This window comes from Dermacentor andersoni, chromosome 5, assembly GCF_023375885.2.
Source record: "Dermacentor andersoni chromosome 5, qqDerAnde1_hic_scaffold, whole genome shotgun sequence".
In the NCBI taxonomy this organism is placed as follows: Eukaryota; Metazoa; Arthropoda; class Arachnida; order Ixodida; family Ixodidae; genus Dermacentor; species Dermacentor andersoni.
The window spans coordinates 102,063,566-102,078,682 of NC_092818.1; the positions used below are offsets into that span (position 1 = coordinate 102,063,566).

Consider the following 15,117-nt stretch of genomic DNA (forward strand, 5'->3'; position numbering starts at 1 on the left):
TTTCTTAATTTACTTGTCGTTCTTTCACGTGCATGAAATGCAGCTCTAATAATAGCTACAAATAACATAAAATATTGTATAAGGTAGCGAATGAGGGTATCAACGGAAATGCCACTGGTACAATAAATAACGCAGAAAAACAGGCTGTTGCATGGCGTGAAAGAATTTGAAGCCAACTGCACTCGACATTAAAGCGAACCTTTTATTGCTTAGCCAGTCACGGTATCGTGCCTCATGATTGGGCACTATCTCGCCGAATATATTTGTGGATATACATATCATCACCAGCCTATATAAGCACTGCATGTTGACCGCTAAAGTAGTGCGAATTAGCGCACCGCTGTTATTAATCCCGACCTATGGGTATAACCTAGCCTCCTTGGCATTTCGCAAGCACACCGACCTCTTAATGGAATAGCGCACGATATTTAGCGGCCTTTCTTTTTCGTTTTCTTGTAATTAGCCAGCCCCATTCTTGGGCCCCCGGGTATATGCACATTCTTGGCTAGTATCCCCAAAATGGGTATGTGGCACTGTGACATAAGGGTTACGCAAGCCCTGAATGTATTTACATATGTGACACGCTTATCTCGCGGCGCGCACATGTCATCATTATTTCCTCGACAAGAGAGAGAGAGCAAATGATAAAGGAAAGGTAGGGAGGTTAACCAGGACTGAGCCCGGTTGGCTACCCTACACTGGGGAAAGGGAAAAGGGGACGGAAAGATTAAAAGAAGAAGAGAAAGTCTACTGGGTATATCGTTCGGTCACTCAGTTCGGATCACAAACGCTGACTCAAACCAGTAGCCTTCAAATATCGCAGCAGAGCTTTTGTGGCCTTTTGTAGCTGCGATATGCGAGGCCATGGTCCCAAGATCTTCTTCAAGGTGAACGGTGTTCTATCTAGCTGATTGAGAGCTGTGCAGAGGTCATGTCTTTCGTTTTGAAAAGATGGGCAGTAGCACAGTAGATGTTCTATAGTTTCCTCGGCACCGCAGGCATTACAGTCGGCGCTATCAGTCATTCCAATCAAAACCGTATATGCATTGGTGAATGCGACGCCCAAGCGTAAGCGGCACAGCATTGTTTCTTCATTTCGCAGAAGCCCTGGTAAGAGCCGCCGTTGCATAGAGGGGTCGAGGGAATGCAATCGTTCTTGGGTGAATTCAGGTGTGTGCCACTTCTCTAATGTCATACGGTGTGCTACCTTGCTTAGGTGTTGGGCTGCGTCGGTCCGCGATAAAGGTACAGAAACAAGGGTTGCTCCTTCGTGTGCTTTCCTAGCAGCTTCGTCAGCGAGGTCGTTGCCGGAGATACCGCAGTGGCCAGGCAGCCACTGAAACACGACGTCGTGTCCTTTCGCTATCATACGATGGTGCATTTCTCGTATCTCCGACACTAGTTGTTCACACGACCCGCGACGAAGAGATGACAGAAGACATTGTAGGGCCGCCTTCGAATCGCAGAATACTGCCCACCGATTAGCGGGTTGGTTGTTAATGTAATCAACGGCACCTCGGAGGGCAACAAGCTCCCATGCGGTCGATGTTGTCATATGAGAAATCTTGTATCGGACGCTAATTGATCGTGATGGTATAACCACTGCGCCGGTGGAGCTGGTCTGAGTGGAAGAGCCATCCGTATATATGTGGACTCGGTCAAAGTAGAAAGTGTTCAAACAATCCAGAGCTGCTTGCTTCAGGGCCAAGGTAGGCAGGTCGGTCTTTTTCCTTATCCCTGGAACCGTGAGACGCACTTGAGGTTGTTCTAAACACCACAAAGCTGAGGTTGAACGTGCTGAGGGTGTGAAGCCCGATGGTAGACAGGCACGATGGATGCTGACCTCGTTGGAGAAGGACGCCTGTGGTCGTCGTTCTGGCAGGCAGGCAAGAGAGCTTGATTGCATGCGTGAAACATGACGAACATGGGCCCTAAGCGTGTCGATGCTAATGTAAGTCGCGATCGGATGGTCTCGAGCCATTATAATGGTTCCTGCTGTTGAGGCGCTCCGCGGAAGTCCTAGGCAAACACGTAGTGCCTGTGCTTGCACGCTCTGTAGTTCTCGAAGATTTGACTTGCATGTTTTAGCAAGCACGGGAGAACTGTAACGTAGCAATCCGATGAAAAGTGCTCGATATAACTGTAGCATGGAGCCCACTGAGGATCCCCATGTTTTCCCGGCGATAAACTTGAAGACATGAACAATAGATGTGAGCTTCTTCTTCAAGTGGGCAACATGAGGGCTCCAAGAGAGGTCCCGGTCCACAATGACACCCAAAAACCGATGATTTCTCTTGTAGGAGATAGGCTGGCCATTAATGCACACTGGATAATGAGACATTGGTTTTCGTGTGAAAGCGACTAACGCACATTTTTCTGTAGAGATGGTAAGGCCTTGTGTGTTAAGATAGTGAGATGCCTGCGTTGCTGCTTTCTGTAGCCTTGCGCGAACCTGCAGACGAGTGACCGCTGATGACCAGATGCAGATGTCGTCGGCGTAGATTGAGACACTCACTGTTTCCGGTAGGGATTCGGCCAGCCCAAGAAGCGCGAGGTTGAAAAGAATAGGGCTTAGAACCCCACCTTGGGGAACTCCTCGGCATGTGTAGTGGTCGGTAGTGGGACCATCTTCCGTACGTACGAACATGGACCTTTGTGTCAAGTAGTTTCTGATCCATCGATATACTCGCCCTCCTAGTTCAATTGTCAAAAGTGCGTCTAGAATGGGTTGATGGGAAACGTTGTCGTAAGCGCCTTTCACGTCCAGAAAGAGCGCTACTGATAATCGTTTCCAAGATTTTTGCTGTTCTACAGATGACACTAAATCGATGACGCTGTCAATCGATGAACGGCCTCGTCGAAATCCCGCCATAGAATCAGGGTAAATCTTGTGGTGTTCTAGGTACCATTCGAGACGCATGAGGATCATGCGTTCCATGAGTTTCCCGACGCAGCTTGCAAGTGCTATAGGCCGATACGATGCCAGTTCGAGCGGCGACTTTCCTGCTTTTAGTAGCGGTACCAGGCGGCTGCGTTTCCACTCCTGTGGGACGACACCATCTTGCCATGAACTATTAAAAAGGCTGAGGAGTTCTCTTCGTGCTTCTCGGCCTAGGTGGCGCAAAGCAGTATATGTTATGCCATCGGGCCCTGGTGAAGACGAACACCTACAGAGCGCCATAGCAGCTTCTAATTCTTCCATAGAGAATGGAGCCTCCATGCTGGTATCTCGTGGACCGGGGATGTCGCTTAAAGCCATGTCAGGGACTAAAACTGTGCCGCCGGCGATTTGCGCGCAAAATTCCTCTGCAACGTCTATCTCGCGGCGGTTTTGATAGAGAGCGAGGGCGTTAAAAGGGTGTCGTTGCTGGGGTCTTGAGCAAAGACCCCGTAGGGTACGCCACACACGGGACAATGGCTTGCGGGGGTCTAGTGACTCGCAAAAGCATTTCCATCTTTGATCCGCTAGCTTATCCATTCGGCGTCTTATCTTCTTTTGCATGCGCCGAGCTTCTCTGAGGTCAAGAATTGACTTTGTGCGCCTGTACCTCCTTTCAGCACGGCGGCGTATTGTACGAAGCCTTTCCAATTCAATGTCATTCTCTGTACGCTTTTTCGAATGTGTGAAGCAACGCGTGCAATCTTGCATTGCGTCTGCAATTATGTCTTCTAATCTGCGTGCGATATGTTTCTTGCAGGTGTCTTCTACTCGATCTTGAAAGACTGACCAATCGATTTGACGAGATACATCCGGTAATGCGGCGTCTAGACCATTGATTCTCACATAGGTCGACATATGATCACTTCCATGGGTTTCAATATCAGTAAACCACTGCACGCTCGAAGTCAGGCAACGTGACACCAAAGTCAAGTCAAGGCAGCTACTGTACGTTGTTCCTCGCAGAAATGTCGGACTTCCGTCATTCAGAAGACACAGGTTGTGGCCTGATGCAAAGGATATTAGTGACCTGCCCCTCGAATTTATCCTGGAGCTTCCCCATATATGGTGGTGAGCGTTGAAGTCCCCTGTTATTATCCAAGGACCGGGAGTAGTAGCCATAATATCTTCTAGTCTTTTGCTGTCAAACTGACTTGTTGGGGATAGGTAGACGCCAATAATAGTAAAAGACAGCCTCTTCTTTTTCACACTAACACAGACGTATTGGTTACCGTCGTGTGGCGCTACGGGTTGCGAAAAATACGTTAGGTCCTTGCGAATATAAACCAGAACCTTACTACTACGGGCACACGTTGTTGAAACAAAAGGTTCATATCCTGATAGTCTTATGGAGGCTGATAAGTTCGGTTCACAGATCACCAGTATAGGAAAGTGGTAGTCAAACACGAACTGTCGAAAATCCGAAATACGTGACCTTAGGCCTCTCGCATTCCATTGGAATATGGAGGCACTTCTCACATCATCCCGGAACGATCGCTGTTGCTGTCGAGCCATGGTTCTGCTGTAGAAGTTCTCAAGCACTGGACTTCTGAAGGCTCGCTAGAACCGGATTGATGGCATCCAGCACTTGCAACGCACTTCGAGCTGTTGGTGTCTGTATCTTGTCCAGAAGAACACGAATAGCACTCACCAGAGAGCTGATCATGACAACAATTTGTTCATCTTGGTCCGTCAGTTTTTCAGGAGCAGTCGAAGTGTCCCTTGCTGTAGAAGTCTGATTTCGCTCAGTAGGAGCATGTAGCCTCGGGAGTGCAGGCCACGCGTCAGCAGCAGGGCTGTTCGTTGCATCTTTGTCCTTTGAGCTGACTGCGTTTGGCCTGGGCGGAAGAGTGGGTGGCAGTGTACGTGGTTGGCGCTCTGCAGAGGCTTTGGAGGTTCGTGATCGACGTCGGCGACGCGATCGTCGCCGCCTAATAGATGTTGCTGCTTCTCGGTGAGACGAGTGGTCTCTAACCATTTTCCTCAATATTGCCATTTCCTTGCGAACTAACGGGCATTCCTTCGAGGAGGCATCGTGAGGGCCGCTGCAGTTTGTGCACTTCAGCACACTGGCTTCGCACGTGTTAGTGGTGTGGGGCCCAGTGCAGCGAGAACAGACGGTAGTGTTCTTGCACACACTACTCACATGCCCAAACTTCATGCACTTCCAGCACTGCAGCGGTTTTGGTATGAAGGGGCGAACTGCGTGTCGGAAGTGGCCCACTTTTACATGCGATGGTAGGGATTCGCCTTTAAATATGATTTTGACACACCGTGACGTGCCGAGACGAAACGCGTTTGTGATGATGGTGTTTTCTGTAGCTGGCTTGATTAAGAACGACAGATCGGAGTCGGCAATGGTCTCATCAACATCGTAAATTACGCCACTACTGATTTGTTTGCCCAGCGGAATATGAGGGCGGACTTTCATCCCGTCAAGTTCCGTGACATTGTGCAAGGAATTCAACGCAGCCGCGTGTTCTACGTCAATTGCTAGGACGTTCTTACGGGTGTTCACTCTGATGTCTTTGATTTCATTCGGAACCAGTGCCTCTAGATGTGAAGACACGGCTTGCCTGTTGAGGCGTCTCAGGTTGTCAGTAGCGAGAACTGGCGTGAACAGGATGGTGAGCTCCTCGGTATTCCGCGAAGATCTCACGGTGGACTCACTCGAATTCGAGGATGCGCTGAGAAACCTTCGTTTTGCTTTACGACTCCGCACCAGCTCGAAGGCGTCGTCACAAGAATCTTCACCGCTGACATAGTACTGCATGGTGTCGTCGCTGTCAGTGTCGCTCTCGGTGCCGTTGCGCTTCCTGGAGGCAGCCGTCGCGGGCACTGCCGAGTCCGGCGGACGCGCGTGAGACTCCATCTCCATCGCAGTTAAGGAGGAAATAGCAGTTCACTGGCAAAGTCTAAAAAAAAATCCACAAAATAAGTAGAGCTGGAAGACTCTGTGTTCTGCCTGAAAGGCACTTCGTCTTCCTCGAGGATTAATATCCATTTCCTCGACAAAGATCGAACATTGTCTACGTCCTCATGAAATCGCTTCGTCTATCTCTTACACTATTCACCGACATCTCTTTAGATTTCAGCATAGCTTTTGAACGATGCAGTGCATAAACATAACCATTGTGATAGATTCAAATTGTGATTTGTACGGTAGGTAAATATTACATCAGATTACGCGTTACATCGAATTAAAATAAAGGTGCATAGCATTTAATTTATTGACTGCCTCGCGAAGGCTTCGCCTCACATAGATTCCAACATGCGCGTTGTATCTGCATTTTTTTTTTACTGCTGCCCATATACTTGATTGCAGTTGTTCCACTACTGCTACGGGGGTCTGCGTTACGACTTCCTGTGTCCGAACTACACGCTGTACGACCAGACCACCTTCACGTGCCGCTTCATCAACACGGTTGAGTGCGAGAAGTCCGAGAAGCACTACGACCGCAACGAAGCGCTTTACAAGGAGACTACCACGGTGCCGCCTTCTACCGTGCCTCCTAGGTGAGTACCGGCGCCCCTTTCGGCGACGCTCTTGAGACATGAACGTTGGCAGCGTTGAGAAAAGAACTGCAGCACAGATATGCGTTACTATTGTTACTGTTCTCTTGTTGCTTAGTAGTGCGGAGCGGTGCTTAGTTCCGCGGCGCGAGGCAAAACTCGCGCCGCGGTACTCATGGAACGCTGGCGTTCAACAGAGCACAAGCAACCCTATCTCAGCGCCAAAAGGTGACAGTAAAGTGTATAGTGCCCTAAAAATTAAATTATGGGGTTTCACGTGCCAAAACCACTTTCTGATTATGAGGCACGCCGTAGTGGAGGACTCCGGAAATTTAGACCACCTGGGGTTCTTTAACGTGCATCTAAATCTAAGTACACGGGTGTTTTCGCATTTCGCCCCCATCGAAATGCGGCCGCCGTGGCAAGGATTCGATCCCGCGATCTCGTGCTCAGCAGTCCAACACCATAGCCACTGAGCAACCACAGTGGGTATTATGGTGCCCTGTATGCACTTTTTGAACGTCGCCCTTATTGGAAACGACAAATAAAACTTCAGCGTACTAGCAGTTATAAAACGACAGAAAGTTGAGCTAGTTGGTAAGGATTCATTATGCAAAAAAAAAAAAAAAGAGGTGAGGCGTGTCCTGTCTGCACGCCCCACCTCTTTTTTGGCAGTTATAGCTTTAGTGATTTTGTAAACAAACATTAGGAAGAACTCGGAAGCAATACTTTTTGTAGCTTGTTTGGGCAGTAACTAGCGTACTTAATGCGGTCCTGTACAAAGGGTTGGGGACCAGAGGCTGCATTTTCTAAATTTTTGACTGGTTGCCCGGAAGATCTCGTTTTGTTCTCGCAACTTGCAGGATAACGGCTCTGGATTTTGGTTCAAGGTCACTCGAAGGTCGCCGACAACAGGAGCTAAAAGCATTTCATGCTTAATGTATTTCTTCTTCGCCTTTAGCGGGCGAGTGGTTGTATGGCCCACAGTGACGAGAGCTGACTTGGAGGCAAAAAATGACGACACAAAGAAAAGATGATTTTAGAGCACACTTTGCACCGGTTTAAATTTGTTGAGAGTGCGCAGCAATACGCCAGTCAGCAATACCCAGTACACTTAGCATTTGGAAAGAACACATGAGTTCATGCAGATTCCGACTTTCAAGGTGTCGCAGAGTATTCTCGGAACAATATGTTTCTGGAAAGCTCATCATCATACATTGGCATCAAAAACAAAATGCGAACACACTAGTTTTTTAGAGATTATCTGCATAATCAATATCGTGAATGATCGATTTCGCTTCATTTACACCGCAACAAATGGCCCTAGATATCAGTTTACATTGTACGTCTGTTGCAAGTGTGGTGGCGTGTCATAATATCCCGAAAGTAGTCGAGTGTAGTCTACAGTCAAAGGTCACTGGGATTCGTCGCGATGCAATAGCTAATATGCGAAATTGCGTAAGCAGTGTTTCGCACACACCTGGTCTGGGCTAACCCCGATGGCGGACCTCGGGTTAGAAGCATAATTAAGGGGTCAACATGCGGGCTGCTGACACATTTCCTGCCGCATTCCCTCCTTCGCACCATCCGAGCTTTGAAAACGCGTGTCTCAGGTTTAAAAGTGCTACCAGCAGGAACGCGGCTATCTTAGTTAGGGCAAGTTAGCTGTGTGGCAAGGCCTGCTTACAGAATTTCGCATATCGTCCGTTGTCGCTGTAAGCTTGAAGACGGGACTAAAGTGCGCGAAGGGCTAAATGTGTACCAGAAATGGAGGAAATGGAAGTAAAATATTTAAGCTTGTTTTTTTCGAACAAACTCACCTGTGATTCAAAACCTAACAGCGCGTGCCCCTTACCGAGGATAAGCTGAAGACCAGACAAGAATAAGCATTCTTCTTTTTAAAAAGAATTTAAATTATGGGGCTTTACGTGCCAAAACCACTTTCTGATTATGAGGCACGCCGTAGTGGAGGACTGCAGAAATTTCGACCACCTGGGGTTCTTTAACGTGCACCTAAATCTAAGTACACGGGTGTTTCCGTTCTTTTCTTTATTGCGTTCTCTTCAGTTTGTCCTCGTTCACAGTCGCTCTCTTATGATTATGAATAATAACGCTCCCCGTCTTCACGAACAATTGACCCAGCGATATAACTGAAGTTAACGCATACTACCAAGAAAAGTAACGCAGGCTTGCTGCACAGGTTGCGGCTACAAGTGTGACGTTCACATAGCGGTACCTCTGTATACATCGACTGTGCTGACAGTCCGGACTGGAGGAGTGCGACATACCCGAGTCTACGGAACACGTATTGTGCATCTGCCTCCAACATGCTATGACTAATACAATCGTTGATAGAGAATTTGTCAAAGTTCTTGAGTCAACATCTGCCTGAAATGGTTATATTGGGACCTTGGCCCGTCTCCTATCGTCCGCGCAATGCTCTAAAGGCTCGTATCAAATTCCTGCACAAGAGTGGTCCGCATTTTCGGACTTTGAAGGGTCTTCACTGTTCAAGCTCATTCAAAGTGTCATTTGCGTCCTCACTGTCAACGCTTCACCAATGCTTAGTAGCAGCTCAGAACTCCCATTTAGGCCAACCTCTCATATTTTCTATTTCTATCGCAATAAATCTCGCTCTACCTTTCTCTCTCTCTCTCTCCTTATCCGCAGGCCTCCTCCGCCCCCACGCAAGAAGCCATCGCCACTCAAGAAGAAAACGACAAGCACCACCACCACCACTACCGAAGCGCCGGATGACTACGAGGAGTACGAGTACGAGGAAGACGAGACAACGACGACGGAAACAACGACGACAACAACGACGACTCCTAAGCCTAAGCGGCGAAGACTTAGGCCGCGTCTAAGGGGGTCCGGAGGTCGGAGCCCTCCGGGTGGTAAAAAGTAGGCCCAGACGCTCGTTCTACAACAGTGTCATCGTTCAACTGCCATTCACGGAGCTGTCGAAGCTGTGTAGCGGCTTACGCTACACCAGCGAGGCGTTTACGCTTGCGATGACTCGCACGTAATGATGCGTGTTCGAAAACATTTTCCCGTCATGTTCAGGTTTTTCTCGCTCGTATCCGGCTTGAAGCTCCGGGGCATGATACGTAAAATTATGCTGTTCTTTTTTTTGGACATTCATTTTTAGCGAGTTGAAATTGATGTTGAGTCGTATGCCTCGTCGTTATTTTCTCGTGTCACGTCTGGCAAGAGCAAGCTGAGACAGATTGCCAATCACTTGCATCCTCGACAAGCAGTCTTCGAATAGGAGTCACTAATACAATTTTGACACCAAAACAGATTCCTACAGTAATAACTTGCTTTATTTCTGAACACAGTAGTCTCTTAAGACGTAGTAGCAAGATCCGCTGCACAATTTATTCCTGGAAAATTATGCAGTTTCGTTAAACGTTTCTTCTCTTTTCTTTGTTTGAGCCAAATCGCTGCTTTTAAGTCGAAATATTGAGAGATGTGCTTACTTCAGCACTGATAAGTAGAGGTGGACCAATGTAAACTTTGTCGAATACGAATTGAATAAACATAGTAAGTAATCAACGTAAAATCGAATAATGAATAGTCAAATGTAGACGCATATATTTACAGCAGCAGCAATTATTTTGTTATAATTAGGCACCACGCTCGTACTGACCAGCGAAGAAAAAAAAGAGAAGTACCAGGGACAATCATGATTAGTTTCAAGCACAAGATTGTCATAAAAGAAAGCTGCATGAATAGCCTCTCCACATCATTAGAGTCTGCTTGCAAATAAGATTTCCGAGAATGAATGACTACTGTATGACTAGCTTTCCAAAAATGCTCATTAAATGGTGGAGGAAAAAAGAAAGCTGCTAAAAGACTTGTGCGCTACGTATACAATAGGGGCCGTTGTAAGAAAACATCACTTGTAGTGCAATAGATAAAACTGGTAAATGACTAGGCTGCCGAAAACACTAAACAGACTGCAAGCAAAAATCACAGGTTGTCATTAGGCTTCTGCCACGAAAACGAAAGCAAAGCTTTCATTACCCATTTTGTTTCTGCTTTGTTTCGAAATTTTCTTGTTTCACTTTTGATAATTTGCGATAGTTTGTTTAGCAGACGCAGAATAGTAAGCAGACTCTAGCAGCTGGTATTTGCAAAAAGGTTTAACTACTTGAGTAACACGTTTCTCAAAACTACGTCTTCATAGTGCGGCACTACATTTCTTAAAACAAACGTGCGGCGCAATAACATCTTTAACAAGTTCTCGCGATAAAATGCTTTCGTAAGATGCCACGACAAGCACCGTTGTTATGGACTACGTCTTAATGTCAGGGCAACTGCAGGACATCTAACAAATGATGAGATATTCACTTGGGTGGCAGACATGGTGGACGCTCAGTCTTTCACATAATATAAAGGCATGCGGGGAAGAACGAAATATGAATGTACAACAGCTCATTTACACTTTCCCAAGGGCCACTCATCGCAGTGCTAAAGCTAATCTAATCGCAGTGAGTATTTTTAAGGAGTAAGGCTAAGAGCCTAGTCAGAAGCACAGAGTGCATCAAGGCGTTTACGTTTAAGAATGGTGCCGCTTGAGGCCTACTAGGAACTGCCGCTTTGAAGCTCGAAATACTATGTCACTGTCTTGTATGGTTGTCCTTGCGTGAATGGAGAGTCGACAGGGGTGAATATACATTGACGCGTTTGCCTTCTCTGGGCCGAACAGGTTCTGTGCCTTACCTAAACGAACGCTTCGGATGCAAAACGCAGGTTATTTAGTTTGTGCTTGGGAATTACGTCAGAACTATTTTACGCCATATTCGAGTGAGGCATACGTGCTCCGTCATATCTGTGTTGTTTTGAGACATATCATGATGTTCCACGTTACACGCGCGATTTTTTCTTGTCAGCGCGAGCACCCTCGAAGACAGCACAGGACTTCTCTGCATTTTCTTGTGTGAGGTACTTACAGTACCACGCTGCAATAGGAAGACAGGCATCCGAAATGTTTAGGACATCGTGATTCAACATCGCGATTTTATGTTTTGTTGTCGTTCGTGCGCGTGACAGCTATATTCCTAGTTGTCCGTATAAAATTTTGGTAGGCGATTGTTGCTAGTGTACTTCGAAAAATTTCACAGTGGCCGTGAACGCCTCTCGTGTGGTTTTTCTTGTAGAGCAATGTAATAAAAATATGTTTGTTTGCTTGTTCTTTCACGAAGGGAATGTTTACTCATTGCTTCGAGTACCAACTTGTGATCTTGAGTACCAACTTGAGTACCAACTTGAGCACCAACTTGTTTCGGGGCCCCTGTGCCCCGAAACGTCCATCCTGTCCACAACGAGGGCAGACACATGGCCAGAGCAGCAGCCATCCTCAAACAGATCAAACAACACGACATTAGTGCAAGCCTCGTCGATGCCGCTGAGTACAGCGACGGGAAAGCTTTTGCCGTTGTTGCGGTCGACTCGAGCGGCAAGATTTCCAATAGCGCCTCGATTCGCACTTCAGAACCCGGAGTCGCCGGGCAAGCCACCATCGCTCTCGCCCTGCCAGACGGTCGTGGGTCCGAAACCTATAGTGATTCCAAAATGGCAGTTAAGGCTTTTCAGAAGAGATGCATCGCCAAGGAAGCTGCTCGTCTTCTTAGCGGCTCGAGTCCATATGCTCTCACAAACCATTCAATTCACTGGTTTCCCGCTCACGTAGGGTCGGTCGAGGGTGCTCCCCCGAACCTCGATGAGTCTGCCCACGAGGCTGCGCGTGACCTCACCGACCGCGCTTCCTCTATAAGGAGCGCTGACTCCCCTCCTCTCTACGGTCACAGGGACGCTCCCACTACTCCCAACGAGATTATTAAAGATTTCCACATGTCTAGAAGGGTCTTTCCATCCCCTCACCCAAAGTATAATAGGGCGCAAGCCGTTTCGCTTAGGCTTCTACAGACCAGCACATATCCGTGTCTGTCCGCTCCCCACGAGGCTTAGCCCGACGTGTATCGCGACGACGCCTGCCCGTCCTGCGGGCAAACCTCCACTCTAGCGCACATGCTCTGGGAGTGCGGGCCGACATACCCCAAGTTCATCAAGGAGGAGTGGGACTCGCTTCTGCGTAGCCCCACTCTAGAAAAGCAAATCCTGGCCGTCCGGCGTGCCCGCGACCGGGCCGGTGGGCTAGACCTGCCGGTCCCGACGTGGGACTAGCCGGGTGCGCGACGACTTCGCGTCCTCGCCGGACTTGCAATACAGTTATTCACTCACTCACTCACTCACTCACTCACTCACTCACTCACTCACTCACTCACTCACTCACTCACTCACTCACTCACTCACTCACTCACTCACTCACTCACTCACTCACTCACTCACTCACTCACTCACTCACTCACTCACTCACTCACTCACTCACTCACTCACTCACTCACTCACTCACTCACTCATTACCAACTTGTGACCAGTTTTCAAGCGATGATACAAGCTCTGCAATGCTGCCGATGGCTGAACGATGGCGACGAAAGCCGCTCATGACATCAGGAAAGAAATTGAACTCCTGTAATCTGCTATCTAGACGAAACAGTGTCATTCGTTCCATCAGCTTGATAACATTATATGTTAGTGATATTGGCCGGTATGACTTGTGGTGTTTTGCAGAAGGCCCGGGCTTGAAAGCAGGTAACAGCACAGATGCTTTCCATTCGTTGGGGATCAGACTGGTTCACCACGCCCTATTATATTCATCTAAGATAAGTTGACGATAGGCCTCATCGATGTTTCGTAAGGCTTGGTACCTGGCACCTTCTTCGCCTGGGGCAGTGCGACGTTTAGAAAGGCTAAGCGCATAGCGTAACTCCTCGAGATTAAACTCTGCCTCATCCATCTCACAAGCAGGACCATAGTAATGTAATGGCCCTAATGGGCCTTTAGTGTATCGAAATAAATAAAAACTAAAGATAGCAAGTTGTTATGGTACCATGACATTACAGAAAATTAAGGTCGCCGTTTGTATTGTCTTCTGACACAGCAGATACGAAAAGGTTGGCTAATGCTTCCGCGAGAATTTTCGGCGACCGACCGGTCGTTTGCACAAAGCAGCAGTTGGATTAGTGCAGAGCTCGGGAGCTCGGAGAGCCTTCAGTATGCGCCACACACTCCGAAACCGCTTGCCGGATGCAGCGAACTACAAAGTGCGACCCAGCTCTTTCGACGAAGTTGCTTGTTTGCGCCGTATAGCATCTAGGCGGCTATATACCGTCCAATCAGAGCTTCGTTTAGAGCGCTGCGCTGTCCTGTAAGCGCGGCGTCGGCGGGCATGTAGCCTCAAGAGCTTAAAATCAGGGTTTGGTTTGTCTATGCGCCGCCATCGTCGTACCGTAGCTTGTAGTAGACACTCATTCAACAGTTTGAACAGCTTGTCGTGTGACGGCGCCTTTGAAATCAGCTGACGGAACTTGTCTCACTTTGTCACAGCATAGGCGGCAGTCTGGCAGCTAGGAGCATTTTCTGGAACCAACCAAATTGGTAAGTGATCTTAGCTTCACATGACCAGGCCAGGCACACACCTCTCGTTGATATCGCAAGGTCGATAGGTGGATTGTTCCTTTGCTCTGCCGCCAAATGTAGGTGAGCCGTTATTGAGGGTTTGTAGATCATTCTAACAATAAGTTCATTGATCTCCACGCCACGAATATCTTGTGGACGAGAACACCAACGAGGATGGTGAGCATTGAGGTCTCCGCACAGCACAAATGATGGGGCGCAACCAGAGACTAAGCACTCCAGTAATGTGATGTCTGAAGACCGCGTCGGTCGACACTATATGTTTGCCGCAGTCGTCGCTGTATCTCTGAGACTTACAGCAACAGCCGCACATTCAAAATCGGAGCCGCAGATGTCACCTGCGTCAGTAACTGCGTAATGTGGGTCAGCTCGTACGTATAATGTGGCCTTTGAAGCATTTCGTGGTTGCGTGACGTCCGTGCAACTGGAAAGTACCGCTTGCTGGCAATGTGCATGGAGTGTTACTGTGAACGCCTACGAACCCTGTAAGTCTGAATTCTTTTTTCCTGACATTGCTTTCTTGATGCGCTAGAACATCTGGCGGGGGTTCATTGCGAGCAGCCTAAAGACTAGATCAGCATGCATGCCGCAGCCGTTGGGACCTGACATTCCATTACAGCACAAATTGACGAGGCTTTCGACAAGTGTTCATATTGTTTCTAGTGAACGGCCTCGAGAAGTGCCACGAGAGCCTCGAGAAGTTGCAATGCGGCTTATGTTGCTGATGTCTGACGACCGGCAATCAGAGACCTAATAATTTTGACAAGCATCTTAAGAAGGTTGATAAGCTGGGCATCGTCGTTGACTGAGACCGTTTGGGGCACCCTATTTACAGTGTTTTCTGCTGTAGACGGGGCCTTGGAAGAAGCTGGTTCGGACGCTTTCGGAGGCGTGATCTCGGCAGGGACAGGTTCCGATGTTTTCGATGGAAGCGCCTGCCACTATGTCACTGAGAGGCAGAAGTTCCGCCTCATTCCTTCCCTCCGATGCACGGTGTCTGCGCTATTCTTCGAACGTGCGGGTACATACTCAGTTTTGGCACTTGAAGCTGCTGGACGGGCGCTATGGTTGCGCGTATTCACTCCTGATGCCTTCTTTTTAGCTTCCTTTTTCAGAGCTTTTAG

At 48.2% G+C, this 15,117-nt stretch overlaps 1 protein-coding gene across 1 annotated transcript in view; it reads left to right on the top strand.

Moving 5' to 3' along the window:
* LOC126530983 (uncharacterized) overlaps positions 1-11,657 on the top strand; it is a 107,828-nt gene extending 96,171 nt beyond the window's left edge. Inside the window, exons 5-6 of the mRNA XM_050178328.3 lie at positions 6,264-6,454; positions 9,122-11,657. Of these exons, the coding sequence (XP_050034285.1) occupies positions 6,264-6,454; positions 9,122-9,356 (426 nt within the window). The 3' untranslated portion in view covers positions 9,357-11,657. The remainder of the gene's footprint in view (positions 1-6,263; positions 6,455-9,121) is intronic.
* The last annotated feature ends 3,460 nt before the right edge of the window (positions 11,658-15,117 follow it).